At 46.6% G+C, this 27,259-nt stretch overlaps 1 protein-coding gene across 1 annotated transcript; it reads right to left on the bottom strand.

Annotated features, from left to right (window-relative positions):
* Positions 1-1,266: 1,266 nt before the first annotated feature.
* cacna1fb (calcium channel, voltage-dependent, L type, alpha 1F subunit) lies at positions 1,267-27,259 on the bottom strand. Its single transcript, XM_058642765.1, is given in 52 exon segments — positions 1,267-2,344; positions 2,730-2,836; positions 3,088-3,153; positions 3,299-3,497; positions 3,580-3,671; positions 3,755-3,885; positions 3,958-4,044; positions 4,143-4,359; positions 4,776-4,836; positions 4,919-4,984; positions 4,986-5,072; positions 5,154-5,284; positions 5,385-5,486; positions 5,563-5,665; positions 5,785-5,881; positions 5,953-6,080; positions 6,224-6,383; positions 8,440-8,531; positions 9,079-9,144; positions 9,230-9,358; positions 9,676-9,759; positions 14,438-14,548; positions 14,880-15,038; positions 15,167-15,368; positions 16,010-16,156; positions 16,232-16,284; positions 16,358-16,465; positions 16,566-16,653; positions 16,804-16,910; positions 16,995-17,054; positions 17,920-18,049; positions 18,176-18,278; positions 18,360-18,441; positions 18,597-18,645; positions 18,715-18,790; positions 18,873-18,993; positions 19,066-19,273; positions 19,363-19,588; positions 19,676-19,836; positions 19,927-19,953; positions 20,195-20,276; positions 20,359-20,433; positions 20,529-20,680; positions 20,772-20,875; positions 20,965-21,161; positions 21,248-21,400; positions 21,882-22,033; positions 22,468-22,607; positions 22,799-22,904; positions 23,344-23,444; positions 24,140-24,393; positions 26,950-27,259. Coding segments are annotated over 52 exon segments (6,225 nt in total). The 5' UTR covers positions 26,972-27,259; the 3' UTR covers positions 1,267-2,080.

The raw sequence follows: 27,259 nt of genomic DNA, 5'->3' as shown, positions 1-27,259 counted from the left end.
CCTCAATTCCCACCTTTCGGTCTCTTGAGTCCCTGAACCCGAGAGCCTCCTTGGTCTGCGACACCATGAACTCCTCTTTTAAACCACTGACGGGGAGATGCAGGATGTTACTGCTTCCTTGCTGCATTGCTAAGGCTGTGCGGAAGGCCGAGCCACCTGTGAAGGTAGCTGCTGATCCGCCTCTCCATTGATTCTACTGGAACCTCGTAGATCAGAAATGGCCACAGGATCTTGGGCAGGATGGCATATTGGTAGATCCATGCCCTGAATCTCCCTCACAAAGGCGGACCTGACCGTAATCCACTCCTTAAGGTCTTTGGTGGTCTTTTTGATGGAATTGGCATCCTTGAGGCTGGCCTCCAAGATCTTCCCCAAATTTTTCACTGGCTACTCTATATTAGATAGAATGGTGTCTCCGGCTAGTGTGAAGTGGAACTGATCCAGGACACGTCCCTGTTTCAGCACCAGTGACATAGACCTGCTGGGTTTGAAGCTCATCCTCGTCCAAACAATGAGCTTCTCTAAGCCTTGAAGGAGTGGTCAGATCATCAGTGAAGGGCCACACACATAGACAAACAACCACCCACTGTCACATTCACATGTCCATAGAGGGCGCTAGGGCGCCGCCCCACCAGTCTTACATGAAGAATAATAACTTATAAAACATGTCTTTCTCGTAGATTTTTGCTCTTAGTGAGACGTGTACACAGACACGTCCTTACAGTGGAAAAGATAAGAAAACTCTGGGGCATAGAATCTTACGCCCAAAGACCTTTTACAGCCGAGCGGACATGGCCTGATGCCAGCTGGTGGTGGACTGGCCTGATGCCTGCCGGTGGCGGACTCGCCTGATGCTGGCTGGCGGCGGACTCGCCTGATGCCGGCGTTGGACATGGCCTGATGCCGGCGGTGGACATGGCCTGTTGCTGGCGGTGGATTGGCCTGATGCCGGCGTTGGACATGGCCTGATGCCGGCGTAGGACATGGCCTGATGCCAGCGGTGAACTGGCCTGATGCCGGCGTTGGACATGGCCTGATGCCAGCGGTCGACTGGCCTGATGCCGGCGGTGGATCATGGAAAAGAAAGCACCAAACACCAGTGGCATGCATTGTTTTCCTTGCTTCCTCTTTCAGATGCTGGACACCGAACAAGCCTGGATTCAGACACGGACACACGTGGACAAGGCTATGCAAACAAAAGAGTGATAGAGAAGTTTACAGGTTTAAAGGAGAGACGGCAACATTCACACACAAAAAACAAGTGCCTGTTGTTACAAGTCATGTGACTTTAATGATCATGTGACAACATGTTTTGATGATGACAGTGCTGATCAATCACTGTGATTGGTGACATCACAGATCAAACACAGTAACATGAAGTCATAGTTTTTGATTTGATTTCAGGAAAAAAGAAAAACACGAGCAGACGAACAATCAAAAATGTTGAAAAATTAAAACATGTTGTACACAAGTAGAAAAAAAATTATTTTCAACAAATCTGACAAACATCAAGTTTGTGATCAATAACACTGATCAGACAGAAAACTGATCATCAATATTAACAGTCAATAAACTTTCAAATGTTTATTTCATTTCACAAACATGTTTATAAAGTAAATATGAAAGTTTTCATTATAAGGTTTTACAAAGTCAAGCAATCATTTATTATTAATTCATAATCAATCAAGACACAATTAAAAAAAATCTAGAAAAACTACAGCCCCGCCCCCTGACCTCTGACCTCACAGGCCTGTTCAGGGATTCTTAGTGATGTTACGCTCCGTCACCATGACGACACTAAACTCATTTCCTTCCATCAATAATTCTAACTTTATTGAGACGACATTTTGCAAACAGACGCAGGAATCGAACCTCCGGACATTGACCCCGCCTGCATGTGTCCACCCATCTTTCTCTTGCTTCTTATATCTCCTTATTTCCTTTCCTCCTCCCATCACATTTAACTCCGCCCATTTATGTCTTCCCTTCTGATTGGTCAAATGTCCCATCAATCAAAATAGATGGGTTCAAACATTGGCCCCGCCTTCCTCAGCCTCTCTCTTCACTGATTGGTCCAGAGTCAGAATGATGTCACACAGCTCATCTCGTCTGCAAGCTCATCCTCATCGCGGCTCGTCCTAATTGGCTCGTCGTCGCTGTAGAGAGAGACGGGGTCAGCGGCGGCGTTGCTAAGGAAACTGCGGCTGGTGGAGCCGAGCAGGTCGCTAGCGGCCGACTCCATCTCGTCCACGGTCATGTGACACGCATCTGCGATTTCCCGCTTCGCAAACGCGACAAACTTTGGATCCCGGGCGTAAAGACCGAGACCTTCGGAGATGAGAACCTGTGGAGACAATCGTCAGTGATCAATGTCAGATCAATATCAGATCAATGTCAGATCAATGTCGGATCGATAGCAGATCAATATAAGATCAATATCAGATCAATGTCAGATCAATATCAGATCAATGTCAGATCAATATCGGATCAATATCAGATCGATATCAGATCAATGTCAGATCAATATCAGATCGATATCAGATCAATGTCAGATCAATATCAGATCGATATCAGATCAATAGCAGATCAATGTCAGATCAATGTCGGGTTGATATCAGATCAATGTCAGATCAATATCAGATCAATATCAGATCAATGTCAGATCAATGTCAGATCAATATCAGATCAATGTTAGATCAATATCAAAATATAAATAAATATGGTCTCACCGCCTCCACCAGGCTGTCCGCTGATCCTCGTTTCTCGGAGAACTGCGCTTCGAGCTGAGACGGAACTCGCAGTGTGGTAAATGCTCTGTACGGCGGTGGTGGCAGCGCTGAAGGACAGAGACAGAAACACAGAGACACAGACAGACACAGAGACACGAAGGCAGAGACATGGAGACAGACACAGAGACAGAGACACAGACACAGATACAGATGCAGATGCAGATGCAGATGCAGATGCAGATGCAGAGACAGAGACAGAGACACAGAGACATGGAAACAGAGAGAGAGACAGAGACATAGAGACAGATTTACCAAATAAAAAAACCCAGTTTGTTTAACGTTTGTTTGTTTTGCTTACCTGACGTCCCTGCTGGGCCACCATACCACGCCGGCCTGGGCTCTGCTCCCGTCACACTGACTCCTGCTGGACAAAATATGTCAATGCACTTACAGAGTTCAGCCGTGAGCTCCGCCCCCGTCTCAGCTGTTCATGCTAACTCAGTTGCAAAAGTGTTATCATGTGACTGTTGTTAGCAGCCGTTAGCGAAGCTACTACCAATGCGCCTCACCTCTTCCTGCTCCTCCCTTCTTCCTCTCCCCACCGGCAACTCCACCCCCCCAGGGCGGGCTGCCTTTATCTTCCACCAGGATGAGAGGAGCGTAGAGGAGGCGACCGCGGCGAGGACATGTGTTTGCCCAGGATGCCGAGGAGGACGCAGACCCCGCCGAGGAGCGAGCAGAGAGGTGGGAGTCGTAACTGCTGAACTTCTGAGGGAGAGGAGGAGTTAAAATCTAACAGAGGAAGAGTTAAAGTCTAATACAGAAGGAAGAAGAGGAGGAGTCGCCACACCTGTGTGGTAGGATGGTACGTTCCAGGTATGGGCAGGTCATCGCTGCTCTCTTGTCTCCTCAAACACTGGATGTTAAACGACGGTTTCCGACCTGAAACAGAACAAACGCACCCTCAGCTGTGATGACGTCATAGTGACATCAGCAGAGAGTTTGATTGTGGGATGTTGTCTCACCTGTGGGCGTGGCAGGAAGAAGGCGTCTACGTGTGGTTCTCCTGCCCTCACTATCACCGTTACCATAGCTACAGCTGTGGCTGTAACCATCATAGTGATCTCTGTAGAGCTGAGGGACATCAGAGGGACGTCTGGAAAAAACACAGGTTTAACTGACCGACATCTGTCTGTCTGACTGCCTGTCTGTACCTGTCTGTCTGTACCTGTCTGTGGAGGCGATGCTGTCACTGTCGTCTTCTCTGTTGTAGATTCTCTGTTCGTTTCTCCAGATTCTCTCCCTTGAGTTCCTCCTGTGAAAAAACAGTAGTTTTTACTTTGATGACCTACCCTCCATGTTTTTGTACTTTGATGACCTACCCTCCATGTTTTTTGTAATTTGATGACCTACCTTCCATGTTTGGTGTATGACGGTTTCTTGTGAGCATGGTCCAGTAGGCCATTCTTCAGTGATGGACGTTTTTGATGATGATGATTGACAGAAGACCTCATATTGTCTCCACGATGAAGATGTTCGTCATGTTCGCTGCCATTTGGCATCTTAGTGAGAGAGCCTACCCGGTGGATCAGACCTCCATTATATACGCCCACATCGCCCCCAGCAGAACCTGCAGACCAGTGAACGTGACCAAACTCCACGTTTACAGCAGATTTTTTCTGGCGTTTTCATTTGATCTAAAGCCTTTAGTGTGTGTGTGTGTGTATCTCTGGTCATGTCAATATGATTCAGCACATCCTCCATTTCCTATCTTAGTTTGCAGACTCACCATCACAAAACCTCCCTTCCTGTCCTACCATGATGACTAAAGGCCCCTCCCACACTGGTCACACCTCTGTAAAAGGCTTGACTGTCACAGTTTGACCCTTGACCTCTGCTTGCCTTCAGTGATCTCACTAGTTATTAGCAGTCGATTGAAATCATTTTTTTAATGACAGTAAAAGGAAGTCATTATTTTTGTGACATCAGGACGTTGTTCTTTACCTGTGGGCATGGTCTGTTTACCTGTGGGCGTGGTCTGTTTACCTGTGGGCGTAGTCAGTGCAGAGCCTTGTCGCTCTTTTTCTGGTCCAAACCCATTTTGACCCTAAAACATCAAACACAACATTGACCATCAACACTTATGTGTATGTGTGTGTGTGTGTGTGTGTGTGTGTGTTAGTAAAGACCTGGTATGTGACGTCCTCTCTTGGCTCCTCCTCCATCATGGCGTCCTCCCCCTCCTCCCCCCCCCTCCTCCTCCTCCTCCTCCAGGTCCTCGTTCATAGCCAGACGCATCTCTGGACCCAGATCCTGCAGAGTCTTCAGACCTGCCTTACACAACTACACACACACACACAAAGTATCCTGTAAGAGACAGACAGACAGACAGACAGACAGACAGACAAACAGACAGGTGCAGACCTGGACAGCAGACGAGTTGGTGACGTCCGTCTCTCCGGTCAAAGCTCCTCGCTCCTTCCTCTTCCTGAACTTCCTGAAATAATCCTGGATCAGGAACGTTGCATAAAACTTCCCAACAGTCACTTCCTCCTCTGCTGGAAACATGAGACAAGTCTGTAGCTCACAGTACACGTAGCAGTAGCACTGCGTACTGTTCAGTGTTAGCAGCATCATTAGAATCGGTGTCAGTACCTTCGTGTGGTGGAATGACTTCGTCTAGCAGTTTCGGTTTCATTCGTTTCCAGATCTTCTTGATGATCACCCTCAGCTCTTCGTTCTCCTGCTCAGGGTTACCTAGCAACAGCACAGAGTGGGAGGAGTCAGATTAAACCTTCTCTACTCTCGGTCGTTAGCGTCGGCGGCTCGATACCTTCGGTCTTGATCTTGAGCGCGGTGCGAACCAGAGCAAAGAGCGTGGCGTTGAAGGTCACCATACCGTCAGAGTTCAGAGGCATGTTCATGGCGACCAGACGCTGACGGACAGAAGAGGAGGAGGAGTCAGAGGAGGAGAGCAGGTCATATTATGGTTTTAAATCCACACTGAGGACCCAGGGCTCTTCCCTGAGAGTCAACAGCAGGGGGCAGTGTTTACCTTACAGGCCACTCTGTGAGGACAGAGCTTCCCAAAACCCAGAGGAGGCTGGATCCTCCGCAACAGTGCCACCACGTCCAGGTGTTTGATCCGCCCTCTGAACTCAGGAAAAATCTAATTAAAAAAAAACCCTGATTAAGTGTATGTGTGTGTGTGTGTGTGTCTTACTTGGCCTCTGGATCATACTCAGACCAGATCCTCTTGAACTCGTCCAGATGATGTGGACCCAGAATGGACCAATCACGTGTCAGATAGTCAAAGTTGTCCATGATGACGGCGACAAACAGGTTAATGATCTGAAGGACAAAAAAAATCATTTATATGAGTGTGTAACTATATACAAACTGCTATATAACTGTATTATATATATATATATATATATATATATATATATATATATATGTATGTATGTGTGTCGAGAGAAAATAAGTCATGTGACCAGAAAAGCACAGAGCATGAAGAAGCTGATGAAGTAAACGATGGCGAAATTGCTGCCGCAGCTGAATTCTTCTCCTGGTTCATAGTCTGACTCTGGATCACACCGTTTCCCTGGAAGACTGGCCAACATGATCTCCTGCCACGCCTCACCTGTGGCACACCTGCACGCACACACACACACACACACATACTGAGTCCAATGAAAATGAAAATGAAAACTACTAATAAAAAATTCCTCAGAGGATTTTATATATGAAGCTAATGTGCCGGATAAAGTCAGCAAACGTGTGTTCGTGTGTTCGCACCACTTCACATCAGACTGTGGCCAGCGGTCGCCGTATTTAGTCAGCAACCATATTTCACCGACGTACAAACACACACATTTTTAAGAAAAGGTCAAATAGAGCTCACAACTGACCATTCTGACACGTCCTAATTAAAAATATTTGTTCAGTACGTCCTCCATGACCGGAGCACAGACTCAGTCTGATACAGTCACATACAGCGGCACATGCAGCGATCAGCGGTGCTGTCCCTAAGTATCCTTGTGTCGGAGGTCTCTTCCTGTGACGGCACTCTCTGTGAAAATCAGTTAAAAACACTTAGGGACAGCACCGCTGATCGCCAGCTCCGGAGCACAGACCCAGTCTGATACAGTCACATACAGCGGCAATTTATGCAGCTCGCGTGCGCCGCTGGTGATCAACGGTGCTGTCCCTAAGTGTTTTTAACTGATTTACAGTTCGGCAGTGTTCAGCTTGATCCTTGTGTCGGACGTCTCTTCCTGTGACGGCACTCTCGCTGTTTTCCGCGCACGCTGCTATGTTGATATTGTCAGAGAACTAGTGGAGGGAGGGGGAGAGGAATGGAGCGGAGGGAACAGGAGCTGAGCGAGTGAGCGCAGTAACAAGGACAAATCAGAAACCCCCTGGAAGAAGTGGGTGTGTGTTTGCCTGTGTCTCATTTGCATATAAAGGGACCAGGCACAAAACCGAGCGTTCTGAAAGGGGCGGGTTTAGCAGGGTTATTGAACTGCTATGGTGCTTCATCCTTATGGTATTTTGACCAAAGCATGTCACAGACATGTTCATAGGACACCAGGGAACTATTTTAACTTGGAGAAATAAGGTATAATATGTCTCCTTTAAAGCACAGTTTAGTAGTTTATAGTCAGTGCACTATTTAAAGCAACATAGGTTTATTATAAGGCAACTTTTTTTTAAGATCAATTAAGCACTCGCAGCCACATAAAATGACGTGGTTGGCCACATCTGTCCTGGGGGCTTGATATTGACACATGTATATTAGAGAAACAGGCGCTGTATAATACCGGCGGTATTGTGGTCATTTGTTATGGCCTCGCGGGCCAAATATAATTACACCACGGGCCAGAGTTTGACACCCCTGTACTAAACTATGACTTTTTTGAGTGATTTTGGGCGACTTACTAAACTATGACTATTTTTGAACAACATTCTAAACTAAGACTTTTTTGTTTCATTTTAGACAACATACTTAACGATTACTTTTTTGTCTCTTTTTGGAAAACTATTACTATTAAATATTTAAATTATTACTAAACTATTTTACAAATTACATAAGATTTTTTACAGAATTTATTTTTTTGAAAGGTTTTTTTCTGTAAGAAAGAATTATTATTCATGCTGTTTTATTTTTTCTTTCATTCATTTTTTTGGAAGACTTTTCCCAAAAAAACAAATCTGTAAAATTTGTTCTAAAGAAAGGGATTTAAAAAAAATATTTTTGAGAATTAAATTTTTTTTTTTACAGATTTTCTTTTCAAGGAAATTCACAGAATTGTATGTTTTTTTCTATTTACTGCAAATTAAAATACTGAGGAAAAAGTCATAATTTTAAGTTTTTTTCTTTCATTAATTTTTTTAAACAATTTTTCAAAAAAGACATTTTTCTGTAAAATGTGTACAAATATTACAGAAAATATATTTTTTTACAGATTTTACAGGAAAAATTTACAGAAAAAATTAACACTTTTTTTTTTTTTTACAGGTGGCCCTAATACTCAAATTTCACTTTCAGCAAGAAAAACTGATGACGTGTAAAATCCATCATTTTTACCCTTGAATCATAATCAGTAATGAGGTTGTGGGCTTCTGAATTTCTGACTGTGCGCTCAACTCAGTTTTCATGTGCTGATGTTTCCTGGTGTGTGTGTGTGTGTGTGTGTGTGTGTCTGACCTGAAGAGAAGAAGAACGGCCTGAGGAAACGTCTGAAAGTTGTTGTTTCTGTTGATCTGAGTGTGATCCTGCATCGCTACCTTTCCGAAGGTCTGAGAGACACAGACAGACAGACAGACAGACACAGAGAGACACAGACAGACAGACACAGAGAGACAGAGACACATACAGACAGACAGACAGACAGACACAGAGAGACCGACAGACATAGAATGAGAATGAAAAACTCACTCATATTTGTGTTCAGTAAATATCAGCAGGTCGTTCACAGACGTCAACAGCAGGTGGCGCCTCAACACTTCACACATTCATCCTCTCATTTTTACACTGCAGTCACATGTTTTTTTTAATTCACTCAATCTGTTCACATGAATATGATTCACACTGACCTTTGACCTTAACATGTGTGTGTGAGTGTGTATGCGTGTGTGCGTGTGTGTGTCTGTGTCAGTGTGAGTGTGTGTAATGTGTGTCCAGGTGTTACTAATGTTGTGGGGACCTAAACCTGTTTACACAGACACATGATGGGGACTTGTCCTTGTGGGTACAAAAATCAAGTCCCCATAACGTAAATGACTATATTTTAAGGTGAAGACATGTGTGTGTGTGTGTGTGTGTGTGTGTGTGTCTGTGTGTGACCTGCATGCCGATGACAGCGTAGATGAAGAAGATCATGGCGATGAGCAGAGCGACGTAAGGCAGCGCCTGAGGATGAAAAAAAGAGGAGGAGTTTAGACTCTCGGGTCAGCGACCACACCCCTCCTCTACGTGAGCCCCGCCCTCCCCTGACCTGCAGTGATTTAATGAAAGTCCAGAGCAGCGTGCGAATCCCCTCCCCTTTACTCAGCAGCTTCACCAATCGCATCACTCGAAAGAGTCTGAAGAAGGTGATGGAGACTCTGGAGCTGTCTTCTCCACTCTGACATCAACCAATCAATCAATCAATCAATCAATCAATTGTAGTGATCACAAATATTATATGTTATGAAACACATTTATCACTTTGTTTTTATTGAATGTGTTGTTCCTCACAGAGACAGCAGGGGGCAGCGTGACGCCAACAAGTAAAACATCATGTGTTCATCAGGCAAAAATAACCTTTTTCTTCTAATGTAAACTTTTCAAATGTTACTAAAGATTCTGCAAATCTGATGTTTTCATATTAATGTTGAACATTAGATATTATTATACTGTTAATGTGTGTGTGTGTGTGTGTGTGTGTGTGTGATGACTCACACTGAACTCAGTGACAACGATGTCCACGACGCTGCCGACCACGATGAGAGCGTCGAACGAGTTCCACGCGTCGACAAAGTAATGCTGCGAGAGAGGGAGAGGAGAGAGAGAGGGAGAGAGAGAGAGAGATTTTGATTTTTAAGTCTCCTTTATTTGCTCAGAGCATGTTATCCATTACATTTTGGCTCTGGAGGAGAAAAAAAACGGAGGAAGAAATTTAACAAACATAAAATAATCAACTCAGGATTTGACCGAAAACTAAATCATCATTTTTCACAGAACATAAAACTCCCTTCTCCCCCCACACTTGCAAAAAATCCACCAAATTATTTGTTAATCGATAAAAAGTAAAATCCGTTTTCAGTCTGGTCTTCAGCATTCGCACAAACATCAGTTTTGCATTCACGTCCACACTGTTCTCCACTCTGTTTCTCCTGGTTAAATAAACGGCCATCTTTGATTGGGCGATTAAAAAATTAAATAGCTGACAGTGATTTTTCTTTTTCCTGTCGTACTTGTAAACAAGAATAAAAACAGAGTGAGAAAACATTTCGTTAAACAAAGAAAAAACCTGAAACAGAAAGTGAAACAGAGGACTTAATCTAACACACTGTAAAAAACAGTGAAAGACAGTTTCTCTCAGTGAACAGAAAGGACATGAATCAGTGACATTTGGATCTACAACAGAGATAAAAGCATTTACAGCCACCGCACCATGGAGAAGCCTCCACTGTAGGTCTCTGGCTTACTTGGTTAGCGGTGGCTTATACAGAGCCTTCCACTCAGGCTTCTGAGCTGTTGTGAGGGACAGGTGAGTCCTCCAAGGAGTGTCCACTCTGTCCCTGAGCTTGCTCTGCAGTAGTGCTTTTAAAACCAAGTAATACATTGTCTCTCCCGTCAGGTTCCACAAACCATAATCAATAAAATCATTCACTTTCAAATAAAATCCAGAGTCACTTTCAAAAACAGGAGTAATGTTCATGTTGGGAAAAGAGTCAGTGGGATCAGGCTGAGCTGAGCCGTCACAATAGTTCGTTAAAAGAGTCAGTTCAGAGTCAGTCAGCTGCTGTTTCCAGTCTTTCAGCAGGAGACCACTCACCCTGACTGACCTGGTCCCCAGACACTGGGCCAGAGCAGCAGCATTGTCCAGGCGAGGTCCGCACACATGAACCACACGGCCCAGGGTCAGGACCCTGGCATCGTCGCAGTTTCTGGAGTAGGGACGGTCCTGCGACGCAGTGGAGCCGTGTCCCATGAGTCACTGGTTCTTTTAGGAGCCAGAAAAGAGAGTCGCAGCGCCCTCTTTCCTTACAGAAGAGTCCCCACACTGAAGAGTCCTCTATAAAAGGTGGGGAAATTATCCAGGTTAAGTCCACGTAAATCCATTAAAAACAGAGAGTCTGCCAGACCCGGTCCACCACACCGCTCCAGTATGGCGCGAGCCACCGGCCTCCAGACCAAGTCCGAGGGTCCAGTTAAAAAGTGCCGGATGTGCTGGAGTCTGAACGCTGCTCTCCTGCTGGCCAGATGTACAAGTCCATGGCCGCCCTCCTCTTTGGGGAGAAAGAGGACGCTCTGGGGGACCCAGTGGAGACGGTCCCAGAAGAAGTCCACCATAGCGGCCTGCACCCTGGCCAGCAGCCTCTCTGGCGGGTCCAGACACATCAGCCGGTGCCACAGCATGGACGACACAAGGTTGTTAATGATGAGGACTCGACCTTTGAAGGACATCTTGGGTAAAATCCATCTCCACCTCTTAAGACGACCTTCAACCTGTTCAATAAAAAGGTCCCAGTTCTGGGAGGTGGAGGCTGCATCTCCAAGATGGACACCAAGATACTTAAGTCCTCCCCTTCTCCACACTAAGCCCCCGGGTAACACCAGCTTCTTCTCTAGCCCCTCCCCCACTGCCACAGCTTCACTTTTCTCCCAGTTAATTCTGGAGGAGGAGAGTTTCCTGAAGTCAGCGGCAGTTTGGGTGAGACCATCTATGTCATCCTGAGTCCTCCCAGACAGAATGACGCCATCAGCGTATGCTGACAATTTAAAACAGCTCTCACAGCCGGGAAAGGACAGACCAGACAGACGAGACCTCAGCTTCTGGAGAAAAGACTCCAGGGCCAGAGAGTAGAGCATGCCCGACATTGCGCAGCCCTGTCTAACACCTCTCTGAACCTTAAAAGGAGCGCTTAATCTACCATTGACTTTCAGCACACTCTCAATGTCACTGTACAAGACCCTGATCTTAGCTATGAAACCTGAGCTGAAGCCAAAAGCCTGCAGCGTCTGCCACAGGTAATGGTGTTCAACTCTGTCATAAGCTTTTTCTTGATCTAGAGAAATCAGACCAAACTCTGAGCCTAATGAACTAGAGAGGTCCAAAATGTCCCGAATCAGAGTAATGTTGTCAGATATCAACCTGCCGGGCACACAGTAGGTCTGGTCCACATGAATGACCTGGTCCATCACCTTCCTGAGTCTCATGGCCAGCACCTTAGAGAGCAGTTTATAGTCGGTACACAGCAGAGACACAGGACGCCAGTTCTTAAGCTCCTGCAGGTCTCCTTTCTTTGGGAGGAGGGTGAGGACAGCCCTCCTGCAGCTCAGGGGCAGGCGTCCCTTGTTCACTGTCCTGCAGGACACACAGAAGATCGTCCCCCATGACTGTCCAGATTGCTCTATAAAACTCTGCAGGGAGACCGTCTATGCCGGGACCGTCTTCCGCTCCAACCCAAAGAAAAAATGAGAAGGAGCATCCATCTCTGTGACGTTCTGGAAGCGTGACCGAACCAGAGCAGCATGGGCATGAAAACCCAGCAAGTCGGACAGAGCTGAGCGTTTGACTTTGAGAACTTCAATATGTCCTCGATCTCCTGTGGAGTCTGCATGGTTTTGCAGTTCGACCACTTCTCTCTCCAGATCTCTCATAGACCTGGTCATGTCTCTAGTGACACTGAGAGTGTACTGCAAGCAAAGCTGTTTGATCTGAACCTTTCCCACGTCCCACCACTGCTGCAGAGAACTTTACTCAGACTTAGTCCGTCTGAAGTAAAACCAAAAATAGCTGAGTGACTCTTTAAAACCATTATCGGTCAACAGTGTGGTGTTTAAGTGCCAGTACGCACTTCTACATTTCACATTCTTTATAAAAACCACACACTGCACCAGCGAGTGATCAGAGAACCCGACAGGGCTGATCGCACTGCTCTTAAAAACATTAAAATGATGCTCGTAACAATAAAACCTATCGAGTCTTGCTAAAGACAGTGTGTTGCCTCTACAGTGAAGCCAGGTGTACTGACGCTGGCTCCTGTGGAAACATCTCCACACATCACACAACTCAAAGGTTTCAATCATTTTGCTGATGGCGTTTTTTGAAGCAGTGTGAGGTTCCCCGTGGTTCCTGTCTAAGACTGGGTTCTCTGTGCAGTTAAAATCACCAGCTTAAAACAAAAACTCCTCACTGCAACACTTGTGAAGTGTTTGGTTCAGTGTGTCTATAAAAACCAGTCTATAACTGGAGCATATACATTTATAAAAACCAGTTTCATTATCTCAAACTCAGCAGTCACTTTTAAAAGTCGGCCTGGAACGACCTCGTCTACAGTGAAATTAAAAGGTGTGAATTCTCTGGAGAAGAGAATCCCGACCCCCCCCCAGTGTTACTGCCCCTGTGACTCAAAACCAGCTCCCCATTCCACTCCCTTCTCCAGTCACACTCAATGTCAGAGGTGCTGTGTGTCTCCTGAATAAAAGTGACATTCAGTTGTTTAGTTTGGATCAAATTAAAAAGTGCAGCTCTCTTTGTGTCCTGACGAGCACCGTTAATGTTTAAAGAGCCCAGTTTGATGTCACACATGATTAAAAAGGAGCTGCAAACAAACAAAAACACACTCACCAAACTAAAGAAAGAAAAAAAATAAACACACTCATCCATCGTTTTCCTTCTCTAGCTGGAGTCGAACTTTTGTTAAAATGTTCTTCAGCCGAAAGATCTCTGTTTCAATAAAAGCAGGATGACTGAGGTCTCCTTTGTTCTTCATCAGAGACCTCACTGACTGACTGAAGAGACGCAGATCAGGGAAGAACTCCTCAATGTTCACTCCCCTTCTCTCCTTTTGTGTCAGCTAAAAACTTCCTGACACGAGAGAAGGAGTAATCACTGTGTGTCTCCCCGGCCTCCTCGTCACCCAGTGTGCTCTGTGTGTCTCCCAGTGTGTCCTCCAGTGTGTCTTCCTGTGTGTCACCCAGTGTGTCTTCCTGTGTGTCCTCCAATGTGTCACCCAGTGTGTCTTCCTGTGTGTTGTCCTCTGACCCCTCAGAGGACACCTGTGTCATATGTTTTGACATTTTCTTGTTTTTTTGTGGTGGTTACTTTGGTTTCTAGAGGCGGATTTGACTCTGCTGTAGCCCACGACTGCACCCACAGCGAGGCCACACGCCTCCACTGACAGTGCCGGCGGCAGCCACCGCCAAACACAAATAACTCTAAAACTATAAACTCTAAGCAACTCAAAATCAGTGGTCACAAAAGAGAAATTAAATGTCAACAAAATACCACCAAGCAGCAAAAAAGAAGAGTATAGAATAAGTCAGAAAAGTTTGAAAAACCATTCACCCTGAACACGCTCTCAGCCACGCTCACTCCCAACATTCACTCAGAGAGAGAGAGAGAGAGAGAGAGGGAGAGAGAGAGGGAGGGAGCGATGTAGCATGATATGAGTAAAGTGACGTGTGTGTTGGGTGCGTTTGTTTCACTCACCCTCAGTCTCAGAGCCAGCAGCTTCAGCAGCATCTCCACAGTGAAGAGTCCGGTGAAGACCATGTTCAGGATGTCCATGATGGAGCTGAACGTCTTTGACTGTTCATAATGCTGAGATACACACACACACACACACAGATGGGTGTATGTGTTTGTGTAACAGTGTTGTGTGTGTGTCTCAGTGTTGAGGGCGTGTCTCTGTGTTGAGGGCGTGCCTCTGTGTTGTGGGCGTGCCTCTGTGTTGTGGGTGTGTCTATGTGTTGAGGGCGTGTCACTGTTGTGGGTGTGTCTCTGTGTTGAGAGCGTGCCTCTGTGTTGTGGGCGTGTTGCTGTTGTGGGTGTGTTTCTGTGTTCAGGGTGTGTCTCTGTGTTGTGGGCGTGTCACTGTTGTGGGTGTGTCTCTGTGTTGAGGGCGTGTCTCTGTGTTGTAGGCGTGTCTCACCTGAACAGCCAGGGTGACGGTGTTGAGCAGAATCAGAACAAACATGACATATTCAAACCCCGTGGAGTTGATGATGGACCAGAACTTATACTGGACCGGGTTTTTGGGGATATAGAGTTTGAGAGGCTGAGCCTTCAGAGCGTACTCCACACACTGACGCTGAAACACACACACACACACACACACACACACACATTTACATGTCTACACACACTGATGCTGAAACACACACACACACCAATGGACAGACAGACAGACAGACAGACAGACAGACAGGTGTGTAGTACCTGGTTCTTGTCCAGCTCACAGTTCTTGTACTCCTGCTCTCCCTGCTCTCTGAAGGTGATGATGACGAAGCCGACAAAGATGTTCATCATGAAGAAGGCGATGATGATGATGTAGACGATGAAGAAGATGGAGATTTCCACACGGTAGTTATAGATGGGACCAGAGTTCTCGCCGTTAGCATCAATGGCCTTGTACAGAAGCCTGGAGGAAAGGGAGGGGCAGGGCAGTGGGTGGAGTTAGAGAGTCATTGTATTATGTGCTACTGACTGCGCTGAGAGCGCCCCCTGCTGCTGAGAATCAGTCTGACACACGGAAGCTCACTGAGTGAAAACAAAATGGCTGAGACACAAGGAAAACCTGATTTAAATTTTATGTCAGTTTATCTCACTGTTAGACAGACTTTTCCAACAGTAAACCACTCACTCTCCCACACCAAAGCCCATAGAGAAAATCAGTGATTTTAACATCACAACACACAGGAGTTGTTGATCCACTGCTGTTGAAATGTCTTATTTTGTAAAATTCGGCTTTTATAAATCTTTGTTCAGATTAACCTCAGTGACACAAAGTGACCACACGAGGCAGCAGTAGACCAGCAGCTCCTGTGTCCCTGCGAGCTAAAATCACTGATTTTATCTATGGGCTTTGGTGTGGGAGAGTGAGTGGTTTACAAACTTCAGTTTACTGTTGGAAAAGTCTGATGATGATGAAGATGATGATGATGATGATGATGATGATGAAGATGATGATGAAGATGAAGATGAAGATGAAGATGAAGATGAAGATGATGATGATGAAGAAGATGATGATGAGGATGAGGATGATGAAGACGGCAGACTCACGCAGGCCAGCCCTCAAAGGTGGAGACAGTGAACAGCGCCATCATCCCCATCAACACGTTATCAAAGTTAAAGTCACTGTTGTGCCACAGACGCTCTCTGACCATCGGGTGAGTGACATCACCGTCCTTATACACGACAAACGTCCCCCTGAGAGACACACACACAGTCGTCAGTGTCTCAGTGAAGTCGCTCTCACATGTGTACTGTCTCACACATACGTACTTGCACTGCTCAGGTGTGTATTTGGCTTCATCTGTGCAGCGATAGAATTTGCCCTGGAACACAAACAGGAAGTCATGTGACTCAGTCATGGTCAACTGTTGAAATAAATAAATAAATAAAGAGAACCTTGAACAGTTGGACACCGATGCAGGCAAACATGAACTGAAGCAACGTCGTCACGATCATGATGTTTCCGATTGTCCTGATCGCCACAAACACACACTGCACCACGTGCTGTAACACACACACACACACACACACACACACACGTTTGTCTCTGTGTGTGAGACATGTGTCTCTGACTGTGTCTCCGACTGTGTCTCCTGTTTGGTACCTTCAGTCCTTTGGCTCTGTTGATGGCTCTCAAAGGTCTCAGGACCCTGAGGACTCGGAGGATCTTCACCACAGAGATGGCACTGGAGCTGCAGACACATAGACACACAGCAGGGGGCAGCACTCACTCACTCGCACACTGTTTCAGCTCTGCTCAAACTCATGCTAATGTTAGCTGCTAACATAGGGGGGCGTCATCATCGTCCAATCACAGACGGGGACATGATGTGGATACTGACTGTAAGAAGAAGGAGACGAGTGAGACGCTGACGACCAGAAGATCCAGCAGGTTAAACCAGTTCCTGCAGAAGGAACCCCGGTGGAGGAAAGCTCCGTGAACCGTCATCTGACACACACACACACACACAGAGAACATGTTAGCATCCATGCTACACAACATGGACGACTCAGTGACATCATCACGACTGACCTTTAACAGGATCTCCACAGTGAAGATGGAGGTGAAGGCGTAGTCTGCATAACCCAGGATCTACACACACACACACACACACACACACACACACACAACCTTCATTATAGCGCCCTCTGAGGTTGTAAGGCTGCGTTCCATTTTGTTCAGAGGTCAGAACTGGGAGTGACACTCGTGGGGGAAGTCCTTCAACAGGAAATTCCGACTTCCAAGTACAACTGGAACGCACCATATTTACAACTCTTTCAAACTTTAATTAGTCCTTGTTTATAATTGAAGATCAGGAATGTAAACGTCCATATTTATAAACCTTTCTGACATTCATCCACATTCAACTGTAATGATTCTTTACATCTGTTTTTTACTAATTAGACATCTGTGTGTGTGTTCAAAGTCTTCATCAGCTGCTGCTAATTGCTACATCTAGCATAAAGACAGCTGCTGTGTGTGTGTGTGTGTGTGTGTGTAAATGGTCTGTATTCACTCAAAGCTGCTTTACATGACAGTTTTGCCATTCACTCATTCACCCACTCACACACTCACACAGAGCATCTATGTGCAGCACATTTTGTCTTGCCCAAGGACACATAGGCATCTAGCGGAGCTGGGAATCAAACACACAACCTTCGAGTTGAAAGACACCTCACTCTACCACTGAGCTACCGTCTCCCCCAAGGGTGAGAGTGTGTGTGTGTGTGCGTGTGTGTGCGTGTGTCTGTGTGTGTCTTTAACCCGGTTAGTCACTGACCCACTTCTGCTGTGTAATAATCTGCTGAGGCTCCGCCCCCCCGGCTCAAACCACAGAGGTATACTGGTGACATCATCCGTGGCCCAGCTGAGGCACGCACGGCTCTGATTGGCTGACACCGGGGCGCTGTTAGCTTAGGTGTCTATGCTAGGTTTCAGTAAGTGTGTGTGGACTCACGTTGTTCCTGAAGGAGTGGGCTCTGATTGGATCCTCAGCGGCCAATGAGCAGCTGCTGAGGATGATGAAGACGAGGATGAGGTTGGTGAAGATGTGGTGGTGGATCAGAGTGTGACAGCCCACGCGGATCCTGGGGGGGGCGGAGCCAGGGACACGTTTATAACAACAAACACACTGACCAACATCGTCACAGTTGTGCTAACGTTCATGCTAATGCTTGATGTTTGTTGGACACGCCCACATCAGTCTCACTTACGGGTTTGTCTTACTCAGGCAGAAGAACGCACTGCCTTCTGGGATTGGAAGCACCTTTTCTTTAGGAGGAGTGAGGTCGGCCATCTTTAACTGGACACCACCATCTGACAGAACAAGAGAAGAGACACAAGCTCATGAGGAGGTTCAGGTTCAGGTGGAGGTTCAGGTGTTTGATGAAAACTGACCATCATCTCCTTCATGAAGCCCCTCCTCCTCCTCCTCTGGCTCCTCCTCCTCCTCATACTCAGTGTCTTCATCAATGTTGACCTGCAGAGAAGAACGAGGAACCAGATCAGTTAGAATCTCATCAAATTGACCAGAATTAAACAGTTGAGTCTCCATGGAAACAAACAAACTCGTCCTCCACTGACATGAAGACAAACCTTCACTTCTCCCTCTTCAGCCTCCTCCTCCTCATCCACCCCCTCCTCCTCCTCCACCCCCTCCTCTTCCTCTGCTCCCTCCTTCTTCCTGAGAGAACAGGAAACAGGAAATGAGCTGTCCCTCCTCCTCGACCCCCTCCCTCCCTCCATCACTTACTCCTTCTTCTTGTCGTCTCCGTCTCCTCCGGCGAGGTTGTCCACAGCGATGGCCAAGAAGACATTCAGCAGGATGTCTGACACACGTTAAGAACACGCAATGTTTAACATGCTACACACACACACACACACACACACACACACACACTGAAAGGATACAGTTTCCACAGATGAAGAGGATGACGAAGTAAACGCACACGATCATCCCGGGAAACACGGGGCCGCCGTACGCCATGATGCCGTCGTACATGACCACATTCCAGTCCTCGCCTGTCAGGATCTGAACACAGTGGACACATCAAACCACCTGTGACCTGTGACCTGTGACCTGTGACCTGGGGTGGGGCAGTACCTGGAAGCAGGTGAGCAGCGCCTGCGGGAATGAGTCGAAGGTGCTGCGTTTGGTTTGCGTCTCGTCAAAGTTGAACTTCCCTCCGAACAACTGCATCCCGAGCAGCGCGAAGATGATGAGGAACAGGAAGAGGAGGAGCAACAGCGACGCGATGGACTTCATGGAGTTCAGCAGCGACGCCACCAGGTTTGACAGAGCCGTCCAGTGTCTGAGAAAGAGACACGATGACAGTGAAACAAATCTGTGACCTTTGCCCTCTGACGCCTCTGGGACGAGCTGTGGGCGTGTTTTTCTCACCGCGTGACCTTGAAGATCCGCAGCAGGCGGACGCAGCGCAGCACGGAGATTCCCAGCGGCGGCATGATGTCCAACTCCACCAGGATGGTCTCCACGATCCCACCGCACACCACGAAACAGTCAAAGCGGTTGAAGAACGCCACGAAGTAGTGAGCCAGGCCGAGGCTGTACATCTTCAGCAGCATCTCCACGGTGAACAGAGACAGCAGCACCTTGTTGGCGATGTCTGTGGAGACAACGAGACACATCATCATCGTCGTCATCAGTCTCATATGTGTGACATCTTCTGATCACAGCGAGTGGCCGTGGTTACCCTGGACTTGTGTCAGCCAGTCGGGCTGGTCGTAGTGTTCGGAGGCGCTGAGCGACGTGTTGAGGAACACGAGCAGCAGAACGACCCAATAAAAGGTCACCGACTTCACAGCTGTGCGACAGTTTCTGCGAAAGACACGGTTCCAGCGCCGCAACTTACGACTGACGGAGAGAGAGAGAGACAGAGAGAGAGACATGAGAGGAGAGTGTGTCGCTCTCTCACCTCCTGAGTCCGACGGTCAGTGAACTCACCAGCATCTGATCTTCATCATCTGGACACTGAAAGCATAGGAAGTCAGGTCAGTTTCCTGCCTAACACTCTGTCACATGACTGCAGAGGACAGGTGTGTCCTCACATGTCCTCACAAACATTCACAAACACTAAGACGTCGTGTCCTCCAGGACATTTTTGTCTCTCCAGTTATTTTTAGAGACGTTTGTGGAGACTGAGGACTTTGTTTGACAATTTAGGTTATTATGTGAGTGAGTGTGTGTGTGTGTGTGTGTATGTGTGTGTTACCAGCAGGCCTGGCAGCAGTTAGTGTGTTCTTCATCAATGTTTACAGTGTTTTCAGACGCTGTTTCACTGGCAGGAAGACTTGCTGAGAGACAGAGAGACAGAGACAGGTTAACACCTCACCATTTATGTCACACAGCATGTGTGTGTGTGTGTGTGTGTGTCACCGTGTGTATCATTGGAGTGACTGAACCATCCAAACTTCCCTCTCTTCTTGTCTGAAAGGTCTCGAAGAGATGGATCTGAGACACAGATGTTAGAGACATGTGTTTGTCCACTGTCAACTAACTAATGAACATCAGAGGATACGTCCCACGACCCCGGGACCCCCTCTTACGTGAGTGTCCATCCTCGTCCAGTTCGTCCATGTCTTCAGCCTGAGTGATCCAGTCCATGTATCCACACAGGTCCTCCTCCATCTGCTGCTTCTCACGAAGCTTCTGGAAATCTCCGCGAGCCTTGGCCTTCTCCCTCTCCTTACTGAACTCCCTGCAGAGTCCACACAGCATTCGTTCATTCACATATTCATTCATTCATTCATTCATCCACATTGAGGTAAAGGTCAGGTCGTGTGACTGACCCGCTGAGAACTCCCAGAACCAGGTTCAGCACGAAGAACGAGCCGAAGATCACCAGACTGACGAAATACACCCACGGCAGCTCAAAGCCAATGGCGTCGTTCATCTGGAGACAGGGACAGGGACAGAGAGTGAGATGAGAGGATGAGGATGAGGACATGATACGTGGGATGTATTGAGTAGACAGTAGTTTACCCAGTAGAGGACGTCTGTCCATCCCTCCATGGTGATGCACTGAAACACCGTCAACATGGCGAAGAAGAAGTTGTCAAAGTTGGTGATTCCTCCATTGGGACCGTCCCACCCTCCTCGACACTCTGAGCCATTCACCACACACTGACGGCCGTGACCCGCGAACGCACACGGCACCGGGTCGTCCTCCACGTACATATCTGCACAGTCAACGGGACACAATTCTTTCAGATATGAAGAGAGAGTGGTCGGATTACTGCAGGAATCAGATTAGTGATCAGATTACTCGTTGCTTTGTAGTAGCAGGTCCTGTGCATGCGTCCGATGAAGAGCTCCAGGCCGATGATGGCGTAGATGATGATGACGAAGAGAACGAGCAGAGCGATGTGGAGGAGAGGAACCATGGCCTTCATGATGGAGTTCAACACAATCTGAAGACCTGGCACACACACACACACACACACACACACACACACACACACACACACACACAGCTTAAAGGGATGGTTCAGGTTATCAGGAAAGCACTCACTCTCCCACACCAAACCTCATAGAGAAAATCAGTGATTTTAACATCACAGCACACAGGAGTTGTTGATCCACTGCTGCCTCCATCACTAAGTTCAAATGTCTTATTTTAGTGAATTTGGCTTTTAAAATCGTTTATTCAGATTTACCTCAGTGACACAAAGTGACCACACGAGGCAGCAGTAGACCAGCAGCTCCTGTGTCCCCGCAAGCTAAAATCAATGATTTTCTCTATGGGGTTTGGTGCGGGAGAGTGAGCGGATTACAAACTTCACTTTCCTGTTGGAAAAATCTGTCTAACAGTGACATAAAGACGTGTCAGTAACTCGTAAGACCAGATTTTGAAAAACATGAAATTTCATGTACACACACATACACACAATCAGACTCACTGGGGACACCAGAGACAAGTCTCAGTGGCCTCAGGACCCTGAAGGCCCTCAGAGCTTTCACGTCCAGACCTCCAGGTTTTCCAGGCATGTGGTGCGTGGTTGCCTGCTCGCCAGACTTATGAGTCATCGTCTCCAAGACGACGCTGAACAATCTGCACAACAACAACAACAACAAAAATAAGAAGATAAAAGTTGATGAACAGAGAGACATAAAGTAAAGTGTCCTCTGTATCACAGATATTACAGGTCTCACCTGAGCCACGACACTCAAGACCAGGGACCACTATGGTCCCATGAGGGGCGGGGCATATACTGATCGTCGCACTTTGCTATAACCTTAGTTAGCTTAGCATTAGCTCTGCATGGTTGAGTTTATTCATGTTACTGTGGTGTCGCGGTGACAGTGTCAGTGCAGTGGACTGTGTTGTCACGGTGACAGTTTGAGTTTGGTGCAGCGGAGAAGACGAGTGTATTTAGAGCAGAGTGTAGATAGATACACACACACACACACACACTGTGTAACTCAGTATGAAGTACATTGTATAATCAGCGTGTACTCAGTGTGTACGCAGTGTGTACTCCTGACCCAACAATGACGATGACAAAGTCCAGAAGGTTCCATCCATTGCGTATGTAGGAGCTCGGGTGCATGAACAGACCGTAGGCCAGGATCTTCAGGAAGGTCTCCACGGTGAAGATGATGAGGAAGATGTACTCCACTTGTTCCTGAAACAACCACAGCCCGTCACCTATCACCTCTCTGACCAATCACAGCGGAGCACAGTCACAGTCATCTGCTTCCTGATTGGTTTAGCTTACCAGCCTAGCCTAGCTTAGCACAAAGACTGGACACAAGTCTCCGTGTACGTCCAGGTGTGTAGTTGTAGTTGTGTAGTGAGTGTGGGGGAGGGACTTACCAGGTCATGGTTGGTGGAGTTAGAGTCGTCCTCGGGAAACGGTTTGGACACACCCAGAGCTACACAGTTAGCAAAGATTGCTAACAGGATGAAGACGTCAAACGGTCTGAGACACATATTTAGGAAGCTCAGTAGGGTCAAAGTTAATTTTTCTACAGATAACCTGACCTGACATGTTGACAAGTCAGGTCACTCTCACTACTCTCACTACAGGTGGATATAGATAACAGCTCATTATTTAGCAGTCAGTTTCTTGGTGGATGTAGAGAATGGCTCATTATTTGGCAGTCACTTATCCATCGGTCCTCACTCTTTCATTCCTCAGCATAATATTTCACAGTTTTACACATAGTGTTGGCCCCTACTGGTGTCTGTGGACATGCTGCTATACCAAAAAATGGAAGTCATGTGTTTCTCAAATGGACAGTGAGTGTTATACGTGTAATACATGTTAGCAGACATCGCTAACATGTCAGGGTCAACATAGGGGCGGGATCTGTTGTGATGTGGTACAAAGCTGACAGGTGATTCAGAGGAAAGGATACTTCCACTCGACGATGGACAGAGCAGCTCGTCTGATCGGATTGTTGAGTTTCAGACAGTATAACGCTCGAGGAGCTCGCTGGACCTGATTACTGCCCTGAACCTGAGGAGCATCATCATCATCATCATCATCATCACCATCATCACCATCACCATCACCACCATCACCATCACCATCACCATCACCATCACCATCACATCATCACCATCATCATCATCATCATCATCACCATCACCATCACCATCATCACCATCACCATCATCATCATCATCACCACCACCACCATCATCATCATCACCATCACCATCATCATCACCATCACCATCACCATCATCACCATCATCATCATCATCCTGTTTTGTTAGCATGTTGTCTCACCTTTTTTGTTAGCTTGTTGTCTCACCTGTTTTGTTAGCGTGTTGTCTCACCTGTTTTGTTAGCTTGTTGTCTCACCTGTTTTGTTAGTGTGTTGTCTCACCTGTTTTGTTAGCGTGTTGTCTCACCTGTTTTGTTAGCGTGTTGTCTCACCTGTTTTGTTAGCTTGTTGTCTCACCTGTTTTGTTAGTGTGTTGTCTCACCTGTTTTGTTAGTGTGTTGTTAGTGTGTTGTCTAACCTGTTTTGTTAGTGTGTTGTTAGTGTGTTGTCTAACCTGTTTTGTTAGTGTGTTGTCTCACCTGTTTTGTTAGTGTGTTGTTAGCGTGTTGTCTCACCTGTTTTGTTAGTGTGTTGTCTCACCTGTTTTGTTAGTGTGTTGTTAGCGTGTTGTCTCACCTGTTTTGTTAGTGTGTTGTCTAACCTGTTTTTTGCCGTGTTGTCCTCTCCTCCTCTGTGTACCAGTTGAACTTGTGGTTGAGTGAAGCGTGTCAGTCCTTGTCATCCCCACTCCTCCCTCATTCTCTCCGTCCAGCTCTTCATCCCACTCTGTGTCTCTCTTCTCGCCTCCTCCTCCTCCTCCTTCTCCATCCCCCTCACCCCCCTCCTCCTCTGGCTCACCATCCCCTCCCCCCTCATCTCCATCCACAGCATTGGCGTAGCCATTACGCCCGACACCTGGAGACACACAGAGACAGAAGATGTGATCATTAGCAATCACTAACATGTTGTTCAAAAACACTAACATGTTGTTCAAACATGCTAACATGTTGTTCAAACATGCTAACATGTTGTTAAAACACAGTTACATGTTGTTCAAACACGCTAACATGTTGTTAAAACACACTAACATGTTGTTAAACACACTAACTAACATGTTGTTGTTAACTTGTCAGTCTTATTATTAACAAGGAGAGAGAGAGAGTTTCCAGAGGAGGTGAAAACAGAGATATTGTAGTGAACAGCTGTGACCTAGATCTATGTGTGTGTGTGTGTGTGTGTGTGTGTGATTTGGACCATGGTTTATGTGTTAGTACCTGAGGACCATGAACACACACACTAGTGATGGTGATGGCGGTGAGATTATCTCTCTCTCTCTCTCTCTCTCTACCTTTGTTTAGTGACTTCCTAGATTTCCCGTTTCCCAGAATGCCTTGCTGGTGTGTCCAGCTGTTGTTGAGCATCACTGTGTACAGTTGTCCTCATGACATCATAACATTTTCTAATGACATAATATCATCACCTGACAGGGAATTCAGAGGAGCCAGGAACCCTGTCCATGTCATCTCAACAGAAGAAGAAGAAGAAACTTGTGGCTTTCACAAAATGGCTGACTGTTACTTTCACTAGCCCCTCCCACAGCTGCTGATGTCACAGGCACCAACTTTTGGACCAATAATGGTAGCTTCAGATATGAGGGTCCAGGACCAGGACCTGGACCAGGACCAGGACCAGGACCAGGATTCGTATCTGCTGTCAGGACAGACTTGGAGAGCACAGTGACATGTTCCTTCAACATGTCTTCTCCTCCTCATCACCGTCCAATCAGCAGCAGAGGTTAAGACACATGAAGACACAGCTAAGGTCACATGACTCTGGGTTTCATTCCTGCTTCACCCGCAGTCAGCTCACATCACTGTGACACGTGTGTGTGTGTAACGGGGCATCCCATCACTGGCACACAAACCACATCCGCCTTGTTAACTTTCCTCTTATCACTGCCCTGTATCAGAGTGTGCGTGTTCGTATGTGCGTGTGTGTGTGTGTGTGTGCCCTCCAGCCTGGTCCAGCTGGAAGGTCATCAGTTCATTTAGTGAACATTGGGGCAGTTTTTCTTCTTCTCCAATGCTCTCTCTCTCTCTCTCCCTCTCTCTCTCTCTCTCTCTCACACACACACACACACACACACACACACACACTGTGCTTCATTAGGACAAAGGGAGGATTACCTCTGCTCCCGTGGTAACAGGTGATGTCACGTGTTATCAGAAATGTCCCTGTTCTGGATCCGCTGACAGCATAACTATACAACTATACACTATAACTATAACTATAACTATACACTGTACCAGATTACACATCCCATTCCACTCCAGTCCAGTAGTTTGTCATTTGGGTTTTCTTCTATGGAACTTTCTACTTCCTTTTCATCATTTCCTTCATCGCAAATGTCTTTCAGTGAGAAATAGTGATGTTACATCACAAAGCAGAGTTCCCAGCATCAGTGGCCGTGAAGTCAAAGCGACATCACAGACATCAGAGAGACATCACAGCGACATCACTGGCATCACAGTGACATCAGAGAGACACCACAGAGACATCACAGTGACATAACAGAGACATCACAGAGACATCACAGAGACATCACAGTGACATAACAGAGACATCAAAGTGGCATCACAGAAACATCACATATACATCACAGAGACATCAGAGAGACATCACAGAGACATCAGAGTGACATCACAGACATCACAGACATCATAGAGACGTCACAGTGACATCACAGAAACATCACAGTGACATCACAGAGACATCACAGTGACATCACAAAGACATCACAGTGACATCACAGAGACATCACAGTGACATCACAGAAACATCACAGATACATCACAGAGACATCAGAGTGACATCACAGTGACATCACAGAGACATCACAGAGACATCACAGTGACATTACAGAGACATCACAGACATCGTAGAGACGTCACAGAAACATCACAGTGCCATCATAGACAACATAGAGAAACCACAGTGACAGCACAGAGACATCACTGTGACATCACAGTGACATCACAGAGACATCACAGTGACATCACAGTGACATCACAGTGACATCCCAGAGTCATCACGGAAACATCACAGAGACATCACAGAAATCACAGTAACATCACAGAGACATCACAGTGACATCACAGTGATATCACAGAGACATCACAGTGACATCACAGAGACATCACAGAGACATCACAGTGACATCACAGTGACATCACAGAGACATCACAGTGACATCACAGATATCACAGTGACCTCACAGAGACATCACAGAGACAGCACAGTGATATCACAGAGACAGCACAGTGATATCATAGTGACATCACGGAGACATCGTAGAGACATCACAGAGACATCACAGCGACATCACAGAGACATCAGTTATATTACAGAGAGATCACAGAACAACCATCTAATCATCATCAAATATCTGTCACATGTTTATCAATCACTTACTTCTTCTGCTCTCCTCGTACATGTCCTCCGCTGCTCTCTCTCTGTCTCTCTCAGCTCTGGACACTGATCATCATCTTCGATCTGTAAGCGATTACTTCCGTCTCACGTCGATTAACATCAGATGTTTCTTCTTCTTCTGATTCACAAACAACTTTTCCCGCGACAACTTTCACACATGACTCAGAGTGATGACTTCTGATCAGCTGCAGCTGCGGATCAATCAGTCAATCAAAGTATTCATTCATTCATTCATTCATTCATTCACAACGGACAGAAGAAAAAAAATGAGATGAAACAAAATCCAGAGACG

The sequence above is a fragment of the Solea solea genome, chromosome 11 (assembly GCF_958295425.1).
Source record: "Solea solea chromosome 11, fSolSol10.1, whole genome shotgun sequence".
Taxonomy (NCBI): domain Eukaryota; kingdom Metazoa; phylum Chordata; class Actinopteri; order Pleuronectiformes; family Soleidae; genus Solea; species Solea solea.
The sequence above is the reverse complement of the archived record's forward strand: the minus strand, read 5'-3'. Positions and strand labels throughout refer to the sequence as shown.